Below are 19118 nucleotides of genomic sequence, written 5' to 3' on the forward strand. Positions count from 1 at the left end.
GTTAAGCCTGTTTTAGGCTAAAAACAAAGAGATATGCATCCTAAATGGAAACAGCTTATAAACCCTTATGAGTAAACCTTATTGTACAGTGTTACTAAATAGATCTGTATCCTATAAATCTAAAAGAAAATATAAATGAATAAAAGGTGTAGTTCTCCATCTGTACACCAGAGGGAGTCAGGGGGATAAGGATAGCCACATGGTTGGGAAGCAGCATGATCACAGAGCAGATCTAAACAGTTTATTTTAAGATCAACAGCCCTGGAGTCACTTCTTTGTTCATTTGATACCACAGGGGTCCACATTTAGTCTGGCGCACAAGTCATGCTACCAATGGATTCTTTTTGGTCTATTCCACTAATAATGCATAGGGAGCGAATGCACTCAGTGAAGCTGCTGCAGTCAGGCAGGCAACAGTCAGTCGCAGACACTAAACAGATAAAGACACTCTTCCTTTCATTTCATTTCAGACAGGCTCGTAGAGAATCAGTGCTTTTCCAAAGAGAAACAACAGAACAGAAAGCACCTGCTAACACCCACCAACTGGTGCACAAACCTCACATAGAGGTTTTTCCTGGAACAAAGTTCAAGCCTGAATGTTAAAGCTTTAATGCCTAAAGGTCACTTTTAGCCATATTTTGAATCTATGATGCCCCTCCAGTGAGCCTTTTGAACAGGGTCATGTTTCATCGCTTTTTCATTGTCGTAATTCATCGCATTATCCATCAATCACCTCTGATGAATCTGACGTCCTGCTGGCTGCAGCAACAAGGTTATGCAACCAAGTATAAGTGACTTTATGGCATGTAATCCCCTCTATATTTTCTCTTACTCTCCAATCCTCATTTGCTAATCACTATACGACACCAAGTAGTTTAAAATATGGTCTCTTTTATGTAGTATTGTAAACAGCACAACATGTAATCGTGTGGACACGATGTTGAGTGTATGATATGAATATGTATAATTCTTTATTGCCATCCATCCATCCATCCATCCATCCATCCATCCATCCATCCATTTTCTATGCCGCTTATCCCTTTCGGGGTCACGGGGGGGCTGGAGCCTATCCCAGCTGCCAACGGGCGAGAGGCGGGGTACACCCTGAACCGGTCGCCAGTCGATTGCAGGGCAACACACAAGACAAACAACATTCACACTCACACTCACCAATCAGCCTAATGAGCATGTTTTTGGTCTGTGGGAGGAAGCCGGAGTGCCCGGAGAGAACCCACGCATGCACGGGAAAAACATGCAAACTTCACACAGAAAGGCCCGACCCGGGAATTGAACCAGCGACCTTCTTGCTGTGAGGCACATGCACTACTTGCTATGCCACCATGCAGCCCTCTTTATTGTCATGTGATACCATTTTCACTACTTATTATTACTATTGTTATTATTATTATTGTTGTTGTTGTTGTCGTATTGTATTATTGTTTTTAATCTTTTCTCAATTGCTGTTTCTCGGGTCAATTATGAACTTCAAACACTTTTCAGCCAATATTGATGGCATGCCTTTACTGCAGCTTTAAGAAATAATTTTCAAGTTGCTCATTTTAACATTTTTCAGCTCAATGTTTTGGTTGTAGTACTCCAACTTTATTGCTTTCTCTGCTCAGGCAGCAGCTGTCTTTAGTGATAAAGCTAAAAACAATAAAACGGGGTAAGTGTTGGACTGGAGGGTAAGTGTTGGACTGGACTAAACGCTGGAATAAGTGCTGATGTAAAATAATGAAAAATACTGTTGCTGTTGGATGTGTAAACAGGCAACTGGCTGTTAACATCTTCACTTTCTCAACTTAAAGGGTGATGATACTGCAGGTCAGAGTTGTGTTTGCTGCCCCCAAGAGGCCAAACAATCAGTTACTGCCAAAGCTCAGAAAAAATTGATGTGAAGATGGACAGAAGTGAACATCTCTGCTTTCATCTCCTGATGAAGATCATGTCATATGATCTGATATAGCTACTAGAGGGACCTCATGTTCTCACCTCCTGTTTTACATGCCAAGAATAAACATCAAAGCTGTGTTATAATTTGGCTTTATTAAAAGCTGTATTTTCCTAAATTGTATGTACTTTTACGTTTTTGTATGCTTTTTGGTCCACATGGCACTGATGTTAATTATGTGTGCTGCCTGAGATAAATAAAATGCAAAACAAAGTGAAGTTAAGTAAAAATTCATCAAAAAAAAAAAGTTTAGCTTAAATACACATTTTTGAGCGCATACTTTTATTCTTCAAGAAGTCACACAGTAATTACACAATCTAATGTTCTGTGTCTAATCAAGCAATAAAATTAAAACATTTTCTCTTATAAAACAGGCATGCAAAGAATTCACAAAAACATCTGCAAAAATAGCAGCCATTCGATGTAACAGCTGTTCTCAGATTTTCTCCAAGTGACAACTGAACACGTCTTTGAGTAAAACACATCATGAAAGATATCTGTGCTCATCAGCAGAAACTGTGCAAATGTGAGCGTATTGCAGCCTGTTGGTGTTACACTGTATGACTGTGAAAATTGAATCCTGTTTCTTCTGCTGCAGAGTTAATGTGCTACGCATACAAACTCCAGTAAATGATGTTAAAGAGCAGGTAGGCCAGGGGAAATATGACTCTGGAGTAGGAGTCGATCATGTAGCTGTTGCTCATTATGAAGCTGAGGTTTTGTTTTAAAGGGTGCTTGCGCCGTAGCCTGGTGCCCTCTGTGGGTGCAGAGACAGTGGAGTTTCGAGCCTGGGTGTTCCTCTCTGTATTTGGGGTGCTGGAGACCTCTGGGAAAGAAGTCAAGTCAATTTCATTGTCGTGGAAACAGCCATCGAATGCCATCGCCTGGGTGGCGTTATAGGAGCTGGGTATCTGCAGTGACAGAGGGAAGAGAGGAGGGTTAGGCTGCGAGGTCGGCCAGCTCCAGATGGCAGGAAATGATTTTCTGAGGGTCAAACATGTCACATGAGATTTAAGGAAACATTCCAGGCCACAAAAATCTGAATATAAATGACCTTTGCCCTCTTGAGCTTCTTCATCTCCTCCACTGTGGTGAAATAGTTGACAGCGGCGTACTCGATGACAGACAGGAAGACAAACAGGAAGCTCGCCCACAAGTAGATGTCTACGGCTTTGACGTAAGACACCTGTGGCATAGAGGCTGAGACTCCAGTGATGATCGTGGACATTGTCAGAACCGTGGTGATGCCTGGATACACAAAGCACCAGCACAGCACATTATGAGGATTAAATATGGTGCCTCACAGAGAGCGTTTGTTGAAAGGATGGATTATACTATGTACTCACTGGTGAATGTGCAGCCCCAGTATCGGGGCAGTTTGTGAAATGTAATCTATGGATTCATGTGCAAGGGCATGAGTGTTCAAGGACTTTAATACAGAAGACCTGGTTCAATCCCAGTGTGAAACCAATTGTCAGTGTTGATTGTTTTAAGGACATTATTTTAAGCAAAACCATGATATAACACATAACACACAATAACACAATAGTCTGAGAGGTGCTGGTAGGCAGATTTTGTTTCCTTTGGACAGAGCCAGAATGGTGTTTCAGCCTAGTTTGAGTCTTTGTGCTAAGAGTAAGCTAACTGGCTGCCATCTGCTTCTTCATATTTAGCATATAAACATGAGATTGGTACCAGTTTTCTCATTTTACTCTCTATCAGAAAGCAAATAAGTGTGCTATATTTCCCAAAATTTCAATCAATTCCTTTAAATAAAACAGAAAAACAGCACCAATTGAGAGGAAGATAATACTTCATAGTATTGATTGAAAAAAGTCTTTCTGTCATTTTCAATTGCGCATAATGCAAAATGTGAGTTTTTTGCACTGTGTGTACAACATGTGTCAATGGCCATATTGACATGCGGTCTTAGTACCCAGAGAGACTCGGGCAGGTACGGCCCTCCTGTCTATCCAGAAAGACACCCAGGACAGCATCACCATCAGCATGGTGGGAAAGTAAGTCTGAAGCATGAAGAAGAAGATATGCCTCCTGAGAATGAAGTTTATGTAGAGCCGATTGTACCAACCTGAAACAGAGATAAACGGACAGAAAGTGGAGGTGGGGCCGGCAGGGTGGGGAGCGGGGCATGATAACAGTGAAGAGAGGCAGGAAAACCAGACAATCGCTCTGTGGAAATGTTTCAAACGGCACGTGCGTGGGTGGTATAAGTTGTGAATCTAAGAAAGTACAAGATGGATCCAGAGAAAGAAGAGCTAAAAGTAATTATTTTCTGGGCCAGATCTGTCTAGAGCTGAAGTTATATAACAACCTCTCAGAGCGGATAGGTCCTCACAAGATTAGTTCACATTGAGAAGAAAATCTCCCTGGCCCCTTTCCTATCTTTCTTTCTCACACTGGAAATGTGACAGCAGAAGCAGACAGGCTTTCGAAAAGTGACTTAGCACTCATACTGTAAAAAAAAGAAGAAAAAAGCACATTTCTTTTGAGAACTAAAATATTTTACCATATGACCTTTATAAAGCTTCAGTAATAGGGTTTAATTGAGCGATGTGTCGTAGAGATGTTATTTCAATATTTTCGCAAAGAATTAAATGTACTCAGTGAGTAGAATATTACACTGTATTATAGCAGTGATTCTCATAATACAGCCAGCCCCTGTCCCTATAAATTACTGTGTCGTCGCCAGCTTTCATCACATCCTAATGAATCGAAACTTCTGCATTGCCTCTGTGATGTATTTTAAGAATTAAACTGCAGTATGCAGTCTCTTAGCTTAGCTCAGCATAAAGAACTGACACAGTTGCAAGATATAACATGCTAATTAGTGAGCTTTAGAGTGGCTGTTACATTGCGGCTGGATTTTGTTCAGATGGGACAGGCTATGTGTTTCCCCCTGCTTCCACTCATTATGCTAAGCTGCTGACGGTAGCTTCATACTGAGACATGAAAGTGTTCTCTAAGTCAGCAAAAGTGAATAAGCATAATACCCAAAATATCAAACTATTCCTATAACGGGACCTGCAATATTCCTAATACTGAATAGAGTCAGTCAGAGCTGATTAATTAATGTCGAAGAGCTCTGAAAAGAGAGGTTATTTAGTTATTTTTGCACATATGAACCCGAGACTACCATAAACTAATCATCATCACACGTTCTCAATGTTTGCTGTCGCTGCCAGAGGGTGTGAAGGTGAGGAAGCATGTTACTGAATATACATATGAACATCTGAAATATTCCCTGTTTAGGAAAACCGAGGCAAGGTTTTGATAAAATTAGGAGCTCTCTTGTTGTTCCCAAACCGGGAACGGCTCAGAGGGTCCCAAGGCTCCAACCTCACATACCAGTACTGCTGTAGAAGGCAAGCCCAAAGGAAGGCTGGAAGTCTTCAACAAAAAACTGAGAGAGCACGATCTCGTCAGTCCTTAATGAATCGTTCCCATTCTTCCAGTAGAGCATTAGGTCGTTCTCATTGTAAGCATCTTCAAGAGAGGGGAGAGGGGGGGAGAGAGGGAGGGGAGATGACACCTTCACACATTGCCTCTCTTGGAAGATTCATGGATGTTTTTCTTAGAGGAGAGGTGAGAGCGCACAGAAATGAGACTCCCGACTCTCCTCTGGGACCAGATTCCATGTTTATCCATGCAATAATTTAAGATGCACAGAGAGAGAGAGAGAAACAGACCCGAAAGACAAAAAAATCCTCAAACTCTATATAAACGTAATCCCGTCATTTATGACCAACTTAAAAATCAGAACAGAGCAGAACGAAAAAAAAAAGAAAAGAAATCCTGAGTAAATCCTGCATCAGAAAGACTGACGTGTACAAAATGGACAGAGATTGACCTGGTTGAGAATTATGGCTTGGTTTTGATGTAAGGCAACGGTCGTGGCTGCTGTGTGTAATGCACTGTGAGCTGTAAGGAGTGTGTTTCTGTACCACCAGTTCAATGCTCAAAGATATCCAACAGTGTTTTTGACCAGCAATGTGGATGCTGTTAAATAATTCAGTGAGCTCAGCAGTGTTGCTAGCAGAGCCTTTAAATTACAAATCAGTGCAGAGGTTGTGTAACGTGTTTTACGGAAAAGATGTCAAGCAAGCATATTATGTAAGGCACATTTATGTTACAAAATGAACAGAATTCCTCTTAAAAACTGCTTTGGATATCCTGCCAGGCATTCACAGAAAGCAATGTCCCAACTGTAGTTTGATACTCACAGCTCTCTAGCTCCAGAGAGCAATTCTGTGTGTCCAGAGGGAAACTACTGAAGTCCATTGAGCAAAGTGCAGTCACAGTGATCCTAAAACACAGCTTACAGTTAAAGAAACACCCACATAAATCAAACAATCGTTCAGCAACAGAAAAAGTCACATTTGAATTAAGATGACTTTAAGAGCACGGCTGCGTAGATTATCCTCAGTCAACCAGCTGCTGTAGTAAGATGTCAAAAAAAGATATGAAACAAAACTGGACTGATCTGTTTCTATGCCTGGCAGCTCTGAGGCCGCAGAGAGCTGTTAGGGATGACGCCATATTGTCGACATCTGTGCCTGAAATGGATATGATGACTGTGGTCTGAAAGCTTACTGACCAGCCTCGCATTTTCCTCTCGGGCTTTGCTCGTGAAAGCCTGCAGTAACAGTCCAGTGGATTGTTAAATATCTTGGTTGACATCTCTTTCAAAACATTTTTAGAATATTCAAACATGTGTTCATTTCAGCAGCAGAGCAGGTTTGCTGCTGCAGCCATACTTGGTCTGGTATGACCAGTAGCTTGTGGTTGCTAATGTTAGCCAATGTTAACAAACTTAAGACAGACGCTGTGTAACTGACACCGATGCGCCGCTGACTGCTCTTTTCTACTTTTGCTCTTACACATTTTAATACGTCAAAGACAAAGTTAATGATGTCTTTAGAGCATCTGACAAAAATGTAATCCAATCCTGTGATTACCGTTGTGGCCACAGTGGCCGCTGTTGTGTTTCAGAAAAAATTTAGTCTTTAATCATTCCTAGTACAATGGTAACCTCTTTATGAGTCAAATTAAATAATAATAATAATAATATTTTTTTTACCTGACACTGTAGAGGATATTGCCATCAGGAAAAACCCTCAGCATGATGTTCTCCATGGTTGTATCGTGGATAAAAGAACGCTTAGAGTGGACAAAGAACACATCAGGAACCCAGATCTTCTTCACAAGACGTGCATCGAATGTACGACTCTTGTTGCTGCTGGAGGGGAAGGCCAGCCGGTCGTCCTGCCAGTAATGCCTCAGGTACAATGTCATGGTGAAGTCCTGGAAGACAGGACAGGAACCAAGGCCAACATAGAAAAGGAGAGGCTGTATAGTGTTTAGACTAACTCCAGAAATCCTTGCGGGACGTACCATGTTTACTTCAGATATACTGTCAATGCTCTCCACCTGGACATCGATACCAACAGGAATCGCTGAACCTGCAAAAGGTCAAACGTTGTAATGCATCAGCTTTAGGCAACAGTTGGACCATAAATCATCCATGAATCATCTGTCTGCACATCTGCCAGAGATTACATATGTGTAAATCCCACTGCTGAGCTAGAAGACATAAGCCACATCTTACAGATGACAGAGACAAAAGGTTGGATGAAAGTGATGACCTGGAAATCATGCTGGTCCTTGCATGACTCAGCTTAGAGCTGCAGTCATATCATCTTTTTATAAATAGTTTATAGCTACAACATCACTTTACCTGTCACACAGATAGACAGATGATGGTTCATACATAACACAGAGGCTGAAGCAGTAATCCGCATCCTCACCTCTGCAGGTCTGCTGTTCCCTCAAGTAGCACAGATGCTACAAAATATTTGTAGATATGTCATTGCTTTTCACTTTCTGAATGAAACTACACTGCAAAAAGTGAGATCAAATAAAATGAAATATCTTAAATAATGGCAATATATGCTTGTTTTTTGCCTGACCGGATACTTTTTCATACCAGGAAGTTTATGTTAGAGTGTTTTACTTGTTTCAAGCATTTTTGTCCTTAATCATCTTAATAATATAACTTGTTCCTGAGATTTAATTCTGGTTCAGAGTAACTTAATGCTTGAAACGAGAATTTCCATAATTCTAAAGCTGGACAAAACTGCTTCAGGATTTCATGATTCATGAAGTCTTTATGTAATATTTCCCCCAATTTAATTGGTTTTTTTGCAGTGTACAAAACTTTTATGTTTTCAGAAGATAACTAGTTGTGCTGCTGTCACAGTCTTAACCTAAATCGCCTTATGAGACCATATAGATTGAGAGCAGATGTGTAGTTGCTAACATTAGGGAAGAGCTTTAGTGAAGGCAAAAATAACAAGTTCTTTCAGAATTAGACTGCATCAGACAGGCAAAGGATCCAAAGCTGATTTTAGCGCATCTGTGGAATCAGGCCCGTGGGAATAACTCTGGCTCGCTACGACAACCTACATGGATATAAATATCCCTTGTGTTACACAGTCCACAAGATATGAAGATTAACAAAACACTCATTCATTCATTAGTTTGTGTTTGCTTAACTGCCTATTTCAACAAGAGTCTGAAGCCTGTCCCAGCATGCAATGAGAAAAACAATCACTGACACTAACAATCCTATCAGTGGGCATTTCAGTTTACATGATTGGGAACAAGCAAGCGCGAATACTGAGAGAAAATGAACAGAAGGGGTCAGAGGCAGAAACCAAACCAGGGCATTTGCTATTATGCTGTCTGTCTTATGCAGATATGAAAAAAAGAGGAAGCCAGGCCATCATTGAAACATTGCAACAAAGAGGTTCAGCTTGGCGTGTAAGCACACATGCCGACATAGCAGTCTGCTTGGATAAACCCAAACATTTGCTCCATAAATGGAAATCATTCAACTCCATGATAATACTGCCAGGTTTTACTACTATATTCTAAAAATCCAGTGTAGTGTATTGTAAGTGGAATGGTCCCCATGTCATTGTCCTGTGGCAGAATACTGTAAACGTATGATGTGTACTGTAAACAAACTGTTCTCTCTGTGCCATTATCTAATGAAGGTAAGCGCTCAGGACCGTCAGTCTACGATAACAATAGAGTAGTGAAGTGGGAGGGATTATATCAGGCGGCTATGGGCCTGGAAGTCACTGAGGTTCTTTCAGCTCTTTGTTGGCACTGAACTCTCCAGTACCAACAAAGAACAACTGCAGTGGCTGAAATCAGAGAAGGTCTCACTGACCAGGAGTCTTCAAAATGTTTGGAAGTATATGTCAGCTCCTCATCTCCATGAATTATGTCGTTTTAAACAAAATGTGATGTTTGACCGGTAAATTAAAAGCTCATAGAGTCCATAAAGGTGCAAAAAGAAAATCATGCACGTACTGGTACACAAGAAATTAAAGCTTTTACCAAACACTCAATCCAACCATGACATGAGAGCACAGTCATGCAGGAAGGAACAATCCCAGAATGTGTGTCATTTATGCAATGGTTTTAGTACAATAATGCATATTTCCTGTGTCACATGGTGTAACTGCTCTTACTGTAACTAAATGGAGGTAAGAGTCAAAACTCCTTGGAGGTTTGTTCTCAGAGAAGACCACACACTCCATGGAGCGCCCACTGCATTCACAACTTACAGTGTTTCAACAATAGTAGAACTTCCGAGGTGGAGTTCACTGAGAGGATGGAGACAACGACTCAATTTACTGAACCTACAACCATCTGTGACAGGAGAAAAGGAGCCTTCAGGCTGAATTGTTAAGGACTGTGAACAAGGTGAACATGCAATATCTGAAGCACAAGAAATGATCGACTGTAAATCACTGATGTTTGTTGAATTTATCTTGTGCATTTTTTTACTTGAATTCATAGCAAAAACAAGAAATTAAACAAAAATCCAGACCTGTGCTTGGAGGCAGATGAAAAAGAGAGTTTTTGGAACAACCTCTAATGTCAGGCTTTTCCTTCTCCCTTTTCCCCTCACAGAATTAGGTTCGCAGTTCAGATTATTTTATCTGTACCAGTGGCTGCAGTCATTGTCTCGCACAGCAGACAATCTAGGTCACTTGGGTTTTTTTTGGAGGCGTAATACCAAAGACAGCACAGTAACCCACATTAACCTCCCTGAGTTGCCAGGAAAGCACATGGTTTTCAGAAATAGTACAAATAATAAAAAGAAAGAGAAGGATTTATAATCAAATAGAAGGATAGATATATCAGGTGTGTGTCTTACCTCCAAAGCCTGGCCTCATTGCAAAGTCATGGTCTTCAATCCGAAGCAGCTGCTCAGACTTAATTAACATTGACTTGGTGCTGTCCAGCTTTTTCATCTTAAGATCCACCCGTCTGAGAACCAAAGAGAACAAATAGAAACTCTCTCTCTGTCTCCATCTTCCTCTTTCTAATGCAGACACTTACTTGAAGCAGAACTGACATCTGGTCGAGGGAGTTAGTGATGGTTAACTGAACTTAAGCACTCTTGATTACAAGGCCAAGGCCTTAGTCTAAAGGAAATTAAAGTTGTTGTTGTTTTTTTTATCAGACATGTTGTGGGGCCTCTGTTGAATCTGTCTCATGAGCTGACCTTGCACCTGAATTGTTTTTTTTTTTTGCTCTAAGAGGCCCATCTGTCTTCACTAGCCTCCTAGAAATCCTAATGAAGAGATTAACATGAACCAAGAATTAACTATTTTAATTTCTAATGACCATTTTTTCATTTTCAAATAACTAAGCAATATCAACTTTAAAGATATGTGCTTGAGAAGTCATTTCAGAGAGATCTGTGATGCACAGATCACCTTTCGCCTCACATGAGCCTGTCACTTGCTCTTACCTTTCCAATCATATTTGTGATGACACTGTGAAGCAGCATACAGAAAAGATAACTGCCAGTTGCCAGAAGATACATTTTAACAGCAGAAGCAGCTCTGAAATTACATGTCATACAAGAAATCCTGCTTTGGCTCACCCTCCATGCTTTTGTTTGGTGTTCTCTCCGACGTACTGCTCCTTGTGCCTCCTCTTGTTCGGGAAGTGGCTGCTGTTGAGCTGGGTGACAGGCCACAACCAGGCCAAGCACATCAGTCTTAAGGCCAGGAGGGCCACTCTCATGGTTAAGCTGGGGCTGGAGAGACGAGAGGAACCCAGACGTTCCTCCGACTGCGTCACTGTCTCGCCCAGGGAATGCCACAGCTGTCCCCGTCCTCTACTGGCACATCCATGTCCCAGCAGCACTCATTCTGCCCCACGACGGACGCACCCAGCTACTTCTGCATTATCCTGCTCTTTCATGTCCTGCGTCATGGTGAACATCAGTCGAGATATCCAGTTCTTAGCTCCACTGCACAGGCATCCCCCTGGTTGAGTTTGCTTGTCACTGTGCCATCCCTCTGCTTACGTCTCCTGACACAACATGTTGCTCCGACTCCCCGCTGTCCCCACCCTCTGATTTAAAACCAAATATCAATTTATTCCTATAATGACAAAGGAATACCATTAATTCCTCTCTAATCTTCTTATCTGTGGTTGGTGAAATCTTTCAGTAACCCACAAACTGGAGGCAGTAGAGGGCGGGGAGGGGGATAATACAACCAGCAGTTTCATCATCATTCTGACCAGATAAAAATAAAAAGCCTGTAGCCTACTTTTATGCATTGCAGGATTTTCCCTCGAGTTGCACACTGTTGTGGTGGGAGGATGCAAATGATCCCATAGAGAGGACACAGATGGAAACATATGTCTGTGCCACAGCTGCAAACATTGCACTTATTGCTCCTGAACAGATATCATTCACGGCAGAGAATGTGATTCCTAAACCAAGGCTTTGAACTACTAAATATTAGGGGAAAATAAGGATAATAATACAATCAGCGTCTGTGCAAACTTAACTATGATCCCGTGCAAAACAACATCATTCCAAACATGGAGTCAACTCATACATTTAGACAGGACTGGTTTCTTTGTGATCCAGCTTTGTGATTTAGATCTTATTAAAAGACCACATGATCCCCTACATTATGGGGATATAAAAGCAATGCAATATTATAACATCTGAAAACTAGCATCTATTAGTTGTCTATTTTAACGGATAATACTTTATTATTACTATTATAATTATAATACTTTTTTTTCCAGCTAAAAAGAAAAGAACAAAATAATAGATAATTACGTTCTTCTGAGTGGTCCCTGAACGCAGCACAATAGGGCCGTTGATATGACGTCATGCATCATGGCGCCTTTCAATAAAACGGAAATAGATGTGGTGTACCGCGGTTTCTAACAGAAATTGACAAACTTTTATGTTTGTTTGTTGAAGTGAAAGACAAACCAGTGTGCTTTAAGTTAGTTTGTGTGGAGGAACTCGCAATGATGACTGATGACAAAGGCTAATGTCGAGTGTCGTTACAGCTCGAAACATGCTCAACTGTATGAGCTACAAGGACAAATGGCCTGGATAAAGTTAAGGCTCTTCGGTGGAGTTTGGGTGCCCAGCAAGCAGCTTTCACTGGACCACATTCTGAGAGAAACAGTGTTAACCAGGCAGGTTTGTGGAGAGCGAGCTAATAGCTAAGAAGCCAAAACCTCATTCAGAAGGAGCCTTGTTGCTGCTGTGGAGGTGCTAGCATCGGACGAAGTACATTTGTTTTAACCTGTATGTTTGTCTGGAATAATTAATGGAAATGAAGGGAAACCTGTTGTGGAAACTCAGGCATAGAAACTGTGTGATTTGGTCCTCATGGTGGACATTACCAAGAACCTCTCTGAGCTGAACCTCAAGCTCCAACAGCTTCTCAACTGTTTGCTTATGTGAAATCATTTAAAGTGAAATTAAAGCGGCGGCAAGTGCAGCTGGAAATAGGAAACTGCATTATCCTACTCTGGCTGCACGGTGGCACAGCAGGTAGTGCGCGTGCCTCACAGCAAGAAGGTTACGGGTTCGATCCCCGGGTCAGGCGGGGCCTTTCTGTGTGAAGTTTGCATGTTCTTCCCGTGCATGTTCTTCCCGTGCATGCGGTTCTCTCCGGGCACTCCGGCTTCCTCCCACAGACCACAGACCAAAAACATGCTCATTAGGTTAATTGATGACTCTAAATTGTCCGTAGGTGTGAATGTGAGTGTGAATGGTTGTTTGTCCTTGCATGTGGCCCTGCAATCGGCTGGCGACCGGTTCAGGGTGTACCCCGCTGGGATAGGCTCCAGCCCCCCGCAACCCCGAAAGGGATAGGCGGTATAGATAATGGAATGGAATTATTCTACTCTGCAAGAACTAAAGCCTGCTATGACATCTGAATATGCTGCTGAGTGTGAAAGCTTCCTCAGGCGTTTGGTGAGAAGTTTCAAGACATGAAAAATAAGCTATAAGGACGCTACAGTGTCTCACATGGAACCAGCTAATGTGCCTGACCGCCAACAACAGGAAAACACTGAGCAGCGACCTTCTTATGAGAGCAGCTCTTTTCAAATCTGACTTTTGCAAAGACTCAGTTCTGCTCAAGACTGACTGACCCAAACCTGGAAAAACCAGGTGTGAGTAGCATCATCATCATCATCATCATCATCATCATCATCATCATCACCACCATCACCATCACTACCATCAGACGCCTCTGCAAAGAGAGGCAGTTCCAGTCATCACAGAGGTTAGTGTGATGAATGTGTTCAATAATTTAGCTTGCATAATAAGCTTCTCAGGTGCTGCCCAATATTCCTGTGTGCAACACTGTGTAATTCCCTCGAAGCATGTTATAAAAATGTTCTCCGCCCTGCTCTAGGGTTTAGTTTGCCATCATGCCCATAACACCAGATTTATGGCCCTTAGACCGACGTACGGTATACATACATGTGCTGACTGATGTTTCTCAAAGGATTAAATCTGAGCAATTTCAAAAATTGAAGGAAGTCAGCTGTTGATCCCCCTGAAGCTACTTTACTTGACGTTAGTTGGAAGTTGATCTCAATATCTTGTTTGTCATCACCACAATTTAAAAAAGATTTTTTTGCGTTTTTTCTCATTATTATTTCAGGGAAGCTTTGAATTGCACTTTCGGGTCAGTTTCAGAACAGTTTGTACTTCAAAATGATCATTATTGATGCAATACAAACAATATAATAATTATCTTGAAACACCCAAATCATGAGATTCAATTTTGTTTTCTTGTAAACAGTTAGGAACAAATGCATTTAAGCCTAACTAGCAAGAAGTCCTCATATGCAGTAGATCTGCAGCATTCTGTATATTAGTATGCATTCACTGTGAGCTGACGTCATGTGCTAATGGTCTGTTTGTCCATGTGATATATTGCACAATAGACACACAGCACATTATTCTGTATCACTAATGAAAATGAAGCAAAAGTAAACCACTGAGGCAATGGACACTCTTAATAATTCAAGTCTCTGTAAGAAATGATCAGGAAATATAACAGGCTTATAGAAACAAGCATATTTAATGGTACTGTAACAAATCAGGGGAGAAATGAAAAACTGGAGCAGAGAAAGAGAAACTTGATAAGAATCAATGATGAAATCAAAACATGGACAGCATGACTCCACTCTAGTGGCATGGTCCCTTTAATCTGGGATTAAAGTTGATTGAGGGCAGACATGAGCGGTGCCATCTTAAAGAATCACGCACGTGGACCTCGGTTCTCTTGTACATGTGACCCCACAGCTGCTGGACAGCAGGCAGCCATTCACATGTGGAAGTGACATCTCATCTGTGCCCTCTAGAGGTCATCATCTGTCAAAATATGGTAAGAGCTGCACTGTGCTTTTTATTCATGAGCAGCCACGTTTATAGAGCGCACCCAGCAATAACAGATATGTTCCAGACTTTTTGTAACTTTGTCAACCATTTCTGAAATTGTCTTTGAGCTAAATTGAAATCACTAATACCGTCACATCCGTCCATCTATTTTCTATAATCGGGAATGCTGGTGAAAGGTCATGAGGGACAAAATTCTCTTCCAGCTGGTGTTGAGCAGAAAAGAAACATCCATATATAAAATAACAGTGAGTGATTCATCCCTGTTTGGATCAATGTATGAGGGTACTAAACATTATGATTTTTTTCACAGTTTCTCAATACTGAGTTCACATTTTCAAAACTGATGACACAGTCAGCACAGCACATCTTTCCAAATACATGAACTATATATTAATAATCCATTTCCCACCTGTTTACATACTGTTCTAAAAACCATTAAATTAATCCTCAAACATGTCCCAGGATTGGTGCAACTTGCTACTTTCTGCTGCATCCACATCTAATAAAAATAAAACTGCATGAACTCTTATCTGGGACATGAGTTCCTCTTTTCATTTCGTGATGACCTCAATGTGCCCCGTGGGGAAAGCGAGGCGGACTCCAGAGCGTTTTGTAATTGCATGGGATGATATGGCATTTCAGTGCTCTCCTCCAGTCACAGAGTGGTTTACAGCCCAGCATGCTGTCACTTTTCCTGTCACCTCACTCCCCACTGTGCAGCCTCACAGAGGAATTGAGTGAATGCTGGATGTCTGGGCATATGTGCAGAACAATACCAGATGTGGGTCAGGCATGCAGAAAGACTTTTTCCCAGGTGTATCGCAAGAGAGGACATAAGGTGGGATGTTGATAACTTGTGGCCAAATGCAGAAGACGAGGGTTAATGAGCACAAATTATTTCCATATCTGCAGCTATCCTAGACAAGTATGGACAGTGAATAGGAATAGGTTTGTATTGCATTACATTAGTTTCATTTTAGTTTAAAATAATTAAATAAATACATAAATAAACAAAAAAAAAAAACTTTTACAAAGACAGTATTGACAGTAATTGTAATGCTTCCATTTTTATGGTCAAGAATAAATGACAGTGTTAACATTGGCAGGCCAGTGTTGTCAAAGGTCAGGTGCACGAGTTGATGCTGAGATGTACATGAAGTGTTCGGGTTGCAGTAGTGCGTTTTAGATGTTAGATTAACTGTTGTGTTGTAGATTAAATGCTTTTGCTCAACAGAACTGCATCAAGAGTTTTGAGAAATATATAGAGAAATGTGGAATAGCAGTGTATTCAAACTGCATTCATATCTTTTTCCAGAATACACAGGATCTTCACGGTCCTTTAGGAGAAACAAACAGACCTCCCTTTTTAGATTTTTTACTGTGTTGTCTTATTTAACATGTTTCCTTCATCCTTTCGTCCGCTGACAGATTTTCTTCCGCTGAGCAAACTGATTGTGTTTTCTGTCCATATGAGAATGTACAGTCTGCATGAGGCACCTTTCAAGATAACATTACTGAACATCTTTTTTTCAGACACTGAAGAGTGCATGTACTTATTTTGTGAATATGAAAGAGGAATTAGGTGTTGCCTTTGCTTTTCTGAAGTGTTTCTGTCGAGGTGTTTTCACAAGGTAGCTGGTTAAACTTCTACCCGCCTGGTTAATTAGTCAGTGTTTCAGTCGTGTTAGGAAGTGGAATCACACAGAAACAGTTGACTGCACACCAGTGTTTCACACACATGCGTGCCAAATACTATTTCAGGATCGACAACTCGGAGCAGGCCTTCTGACATGGCAGAGACACATGGACTCGTGATTGTGCTGTTTATTCTCTTGCAGAAATTGTTACTGACAAACTCAAAAGGTAATGTAATACTCAACATCTGTTCCTACAATTCACGGATGAGTAATTTATTCTGATCAAAGGGAGTTAAATGGATGAGATGCTTTAAAGAGTTACTGCTGTGCATAATCTGATGCAGCATGTAGGAAAATGCTCAACTGTTGTGGTGAATTGCCTGAGTTGTGATTTATTTTGGTGTCTGTTGCTGTAATTCGTCATCTGATTTTCACTGCAAATTCAAAAGCAAAAGACTGGCGTGAGATGACGATAATGAGAATATAATGCTCACACAAAGAAACGGTTCTTCACAATTCTGGCAAATACTACAAATGTTTGCATCAAGCTGATCATGAATGAGGTTTTGTCCAGTTGGAAAAAGTATTTTTTTCTCTTTATAATGGTGATTATTTTTTGCAGTGTGTTTGTGGACACATGAACAGCTTTATGATGCTGTTCATGCACAGATGACATCAACTAATGAACTGCTCATGTATGTAAGGGCCAGGCATGCCAGAGGAGGAGTTCTGCTCTCCTACAGGGTATCTAAGTGTCTAGAAAACAATGCAATGCACAGTGTCTCCTCACATCATTCACAACATGTCAAAAATGATTTCACAGCTCGGTAGTTCATGTAATGTGATGTCAGTTGTGTTGCCTTTGAGTAGCAGTCTGTGTTGAAGAATGGCGCAGAGCTGTTCACAGATAGCCTCTGTTTGCTAATGATATTTCCACAGCAGCAGTAACCTCAGCTGTGCCGTGTCCTCAGAGCACTGAGAGTGTTACCCAGCTGTGACAGCTGCACACATCTGGGGGAAAACATGGAGCACACGTTACAGTTGAAGTGTGACTTTGGGGATAAAAAAAACACTGTATTCAAGTTAAACAATATGGATTTTTATTGGACAGTTAATCACAGAAGACAGAAGGGGGGGGTCAGGGGGCTGTTACATTTAATAGTCTCAGTCATACAGTCGTTCAGTGTGTTCCAAAGTGTTTGTGAAGTCGGTGAAAACAGGCTCTTGAAATCTGCAAACCCAAAACACCACAGATGTGGCAGGAAATGGTTACAAAACATGCCTGCAAGAATACATAATTATGAAGGAAAATGAGGGAAATTATGGTTACATTTCTTGTTATTGTCATACTGCAGTGAAAAGACATGAAAGACTCTGGAACAGGAACATTACAACATTTAATGAACATATATTTCAGACATAGTTGTCAGTTCTGATAGATTCAGTCATTACTCGCTGTTTATATAAAGAGAGCATTTACATTTTTAATGCTTTAATTCAGCAGTTCATGGTTCAATTTAACTTTCAAGACAGCGCTAATAATATTTTTTGATACATCCAAGATGTTTTACAGGATAAAAGACAGTGAACGTTAGACTGTTGGTCAGATGCAATGATTTGTTTTGATCAGTACAACTCTCAGATGTTAAGTTATAATGACAAAAATATAAACATAGCAGAACTCTTGACAGTAGCTTTACCATCTGAAAGTCTTATTACCAGATACCAACGTCACCTGCATCATCCCTGACGACTGCATCCTGCCCTGCAGCTTCAGACCCACGGGCACGGTGGTGATCCACTGGTACAAGCAGCAAATCCCCGTTCACAGCTACTACTACAACAAGGATCAGTTTGGACTCCAGAACAAGCACTTCAGTGGACGGACTTGTTTGTTCAACTCCCACATCCCTCACGGCAATGCCTCCCTACTCCTCAGGAGGGTCAAAGTTCAAGACAAGGGCAGATACAAGTGTTACACAAGCACACGAAAGGGCAACCAGGAGATCTTTGTCAACCTGGAGGTGAAAGGTCAGTAAATTTGACAGCAATACTGTCAATATGACAGAAATGTTGGCCATTTTACTACTGTTCTAGGTTTGTTTTTGGTTTTCTTTGGTCTAAAATTGATGAATTCAGCACTGATGAAGCTTTGAGTGGCGACATGTCTCTTCTCTTAAATTACCTTCAAGGACGTGACAACAAGGTGGAACATTTTGCACTTTTTTTTTCCCCACTCGTGCCCAGCAGAAGGGCTCTTGCATGTGTCTTAATGACAGAGCAACTGGAAAGCAGACAGCAGCTAAACTGTTAAAGTATTTGTTTTACACTTTCATATGAGGTACACCTAACTAATCCAACTTTATGAAAGTTATAGGCCTAATGCTCACTTTTTTTTCAGTCTGTTGAACTGCATTGTAGCAGTTCTAATAAATCCTCGCAGGAGACTAATGCCAAAGACATGAAAGGTGGAGTTAGTGATTTGTGAACCAAGTGTTTCTGTGTTTAGCTAAGTTTCCATCTGTACTTGTGTTAATATTTATATTGACACCAATATAATAGCTTACATTAATTTACAATGAATACATTTAAGATTTAAAGGCATCTTAACCATCAAATTGCGTGAAATGCAATGAGCTGAGATCTGCTCAGCTTTTTTTATTAATCATGAATTGATTTAGCTGCTGCCACATTTAAATATGTACAGTAACAACCCAAAATGTCAGTCATACATATAACTAGACTA

The 19118-nt window shown here is 40.9% G+C and overlaps 1 protein-coding gene across 1 annotated transcript; it reads right to left on the bottom strand.

Moving 5' to 3' along the window:
- Positions 1-2213: 2213 nt before the first annotated feature.
- On the bottom strand, positions 2214-11415 carry gabrr3a (gamma-aminobutyric acid type A receptor subunit rho3a). Its single transcript, XM_070983554.1, has 9 exons — positions 10938-11415; positions 10203-10315; positions 7364-7431; positions 7050-7273; positions 6193-6275; positions 5318-5455; positions 3888-4040; positions 3006-3199; positions 2214-2862 (listed from the first exon to the last, which is right to left on the bottom strand). Exons 1-9 carry the CDS (start codon positions 11078-11080, stop codon positions 2560-2562), a joined length of 1419 nt encoding a protein of 472 aa, XP_070839655.1. The 5' UTR covers positions 11081-11415; the 3' UTR covers positions 2214-2559.
- Between the last annotated feature and the right edge of the window lie 7703 nt (positions 11416-19118).

This window comes from Chaetodon trifascialis, chromosome 16 (genome assembly GCF_039877785.1).
Source record: "Chaetodon trifascialis isolate fChaTrf1 chromosome 16, fChaTrf1.hap1, whole genome shotgun sequence".
Lineage (NCBI taxonomy): Eukaryota > Metazoa > Chordata > Actinopteri > Chaetodontiformes > Chaetodontidae > Chaetodon > Chaetodon trifascialis.

Excerpts from the sequence above, each read along its gene's own strand:
- gabrr3a (XM_070983554.1), bottom strand. The coding sequence starts at position 11,080 with ATGAGAGTGGCCCTCCTGGCCTTAAGACTGATGTGCTTGGCCTGGTTG. Across the intron at positions 4,041-5,317 it reads TGCCTTCTACAGCAGTACTG|GTTGGTACAATCGGCTCTAC; the intron begins GTATGTGAGGTT and ends TCTCTGTTTCAG. Across the intron at positions 3,200-3,887 it reads ACCTGCCCGAGTCTCTCTGG|GCATCACCACGGTTCTGACA; the intron begins GTACTAAGACCG and ends TTGTGTATCCAG.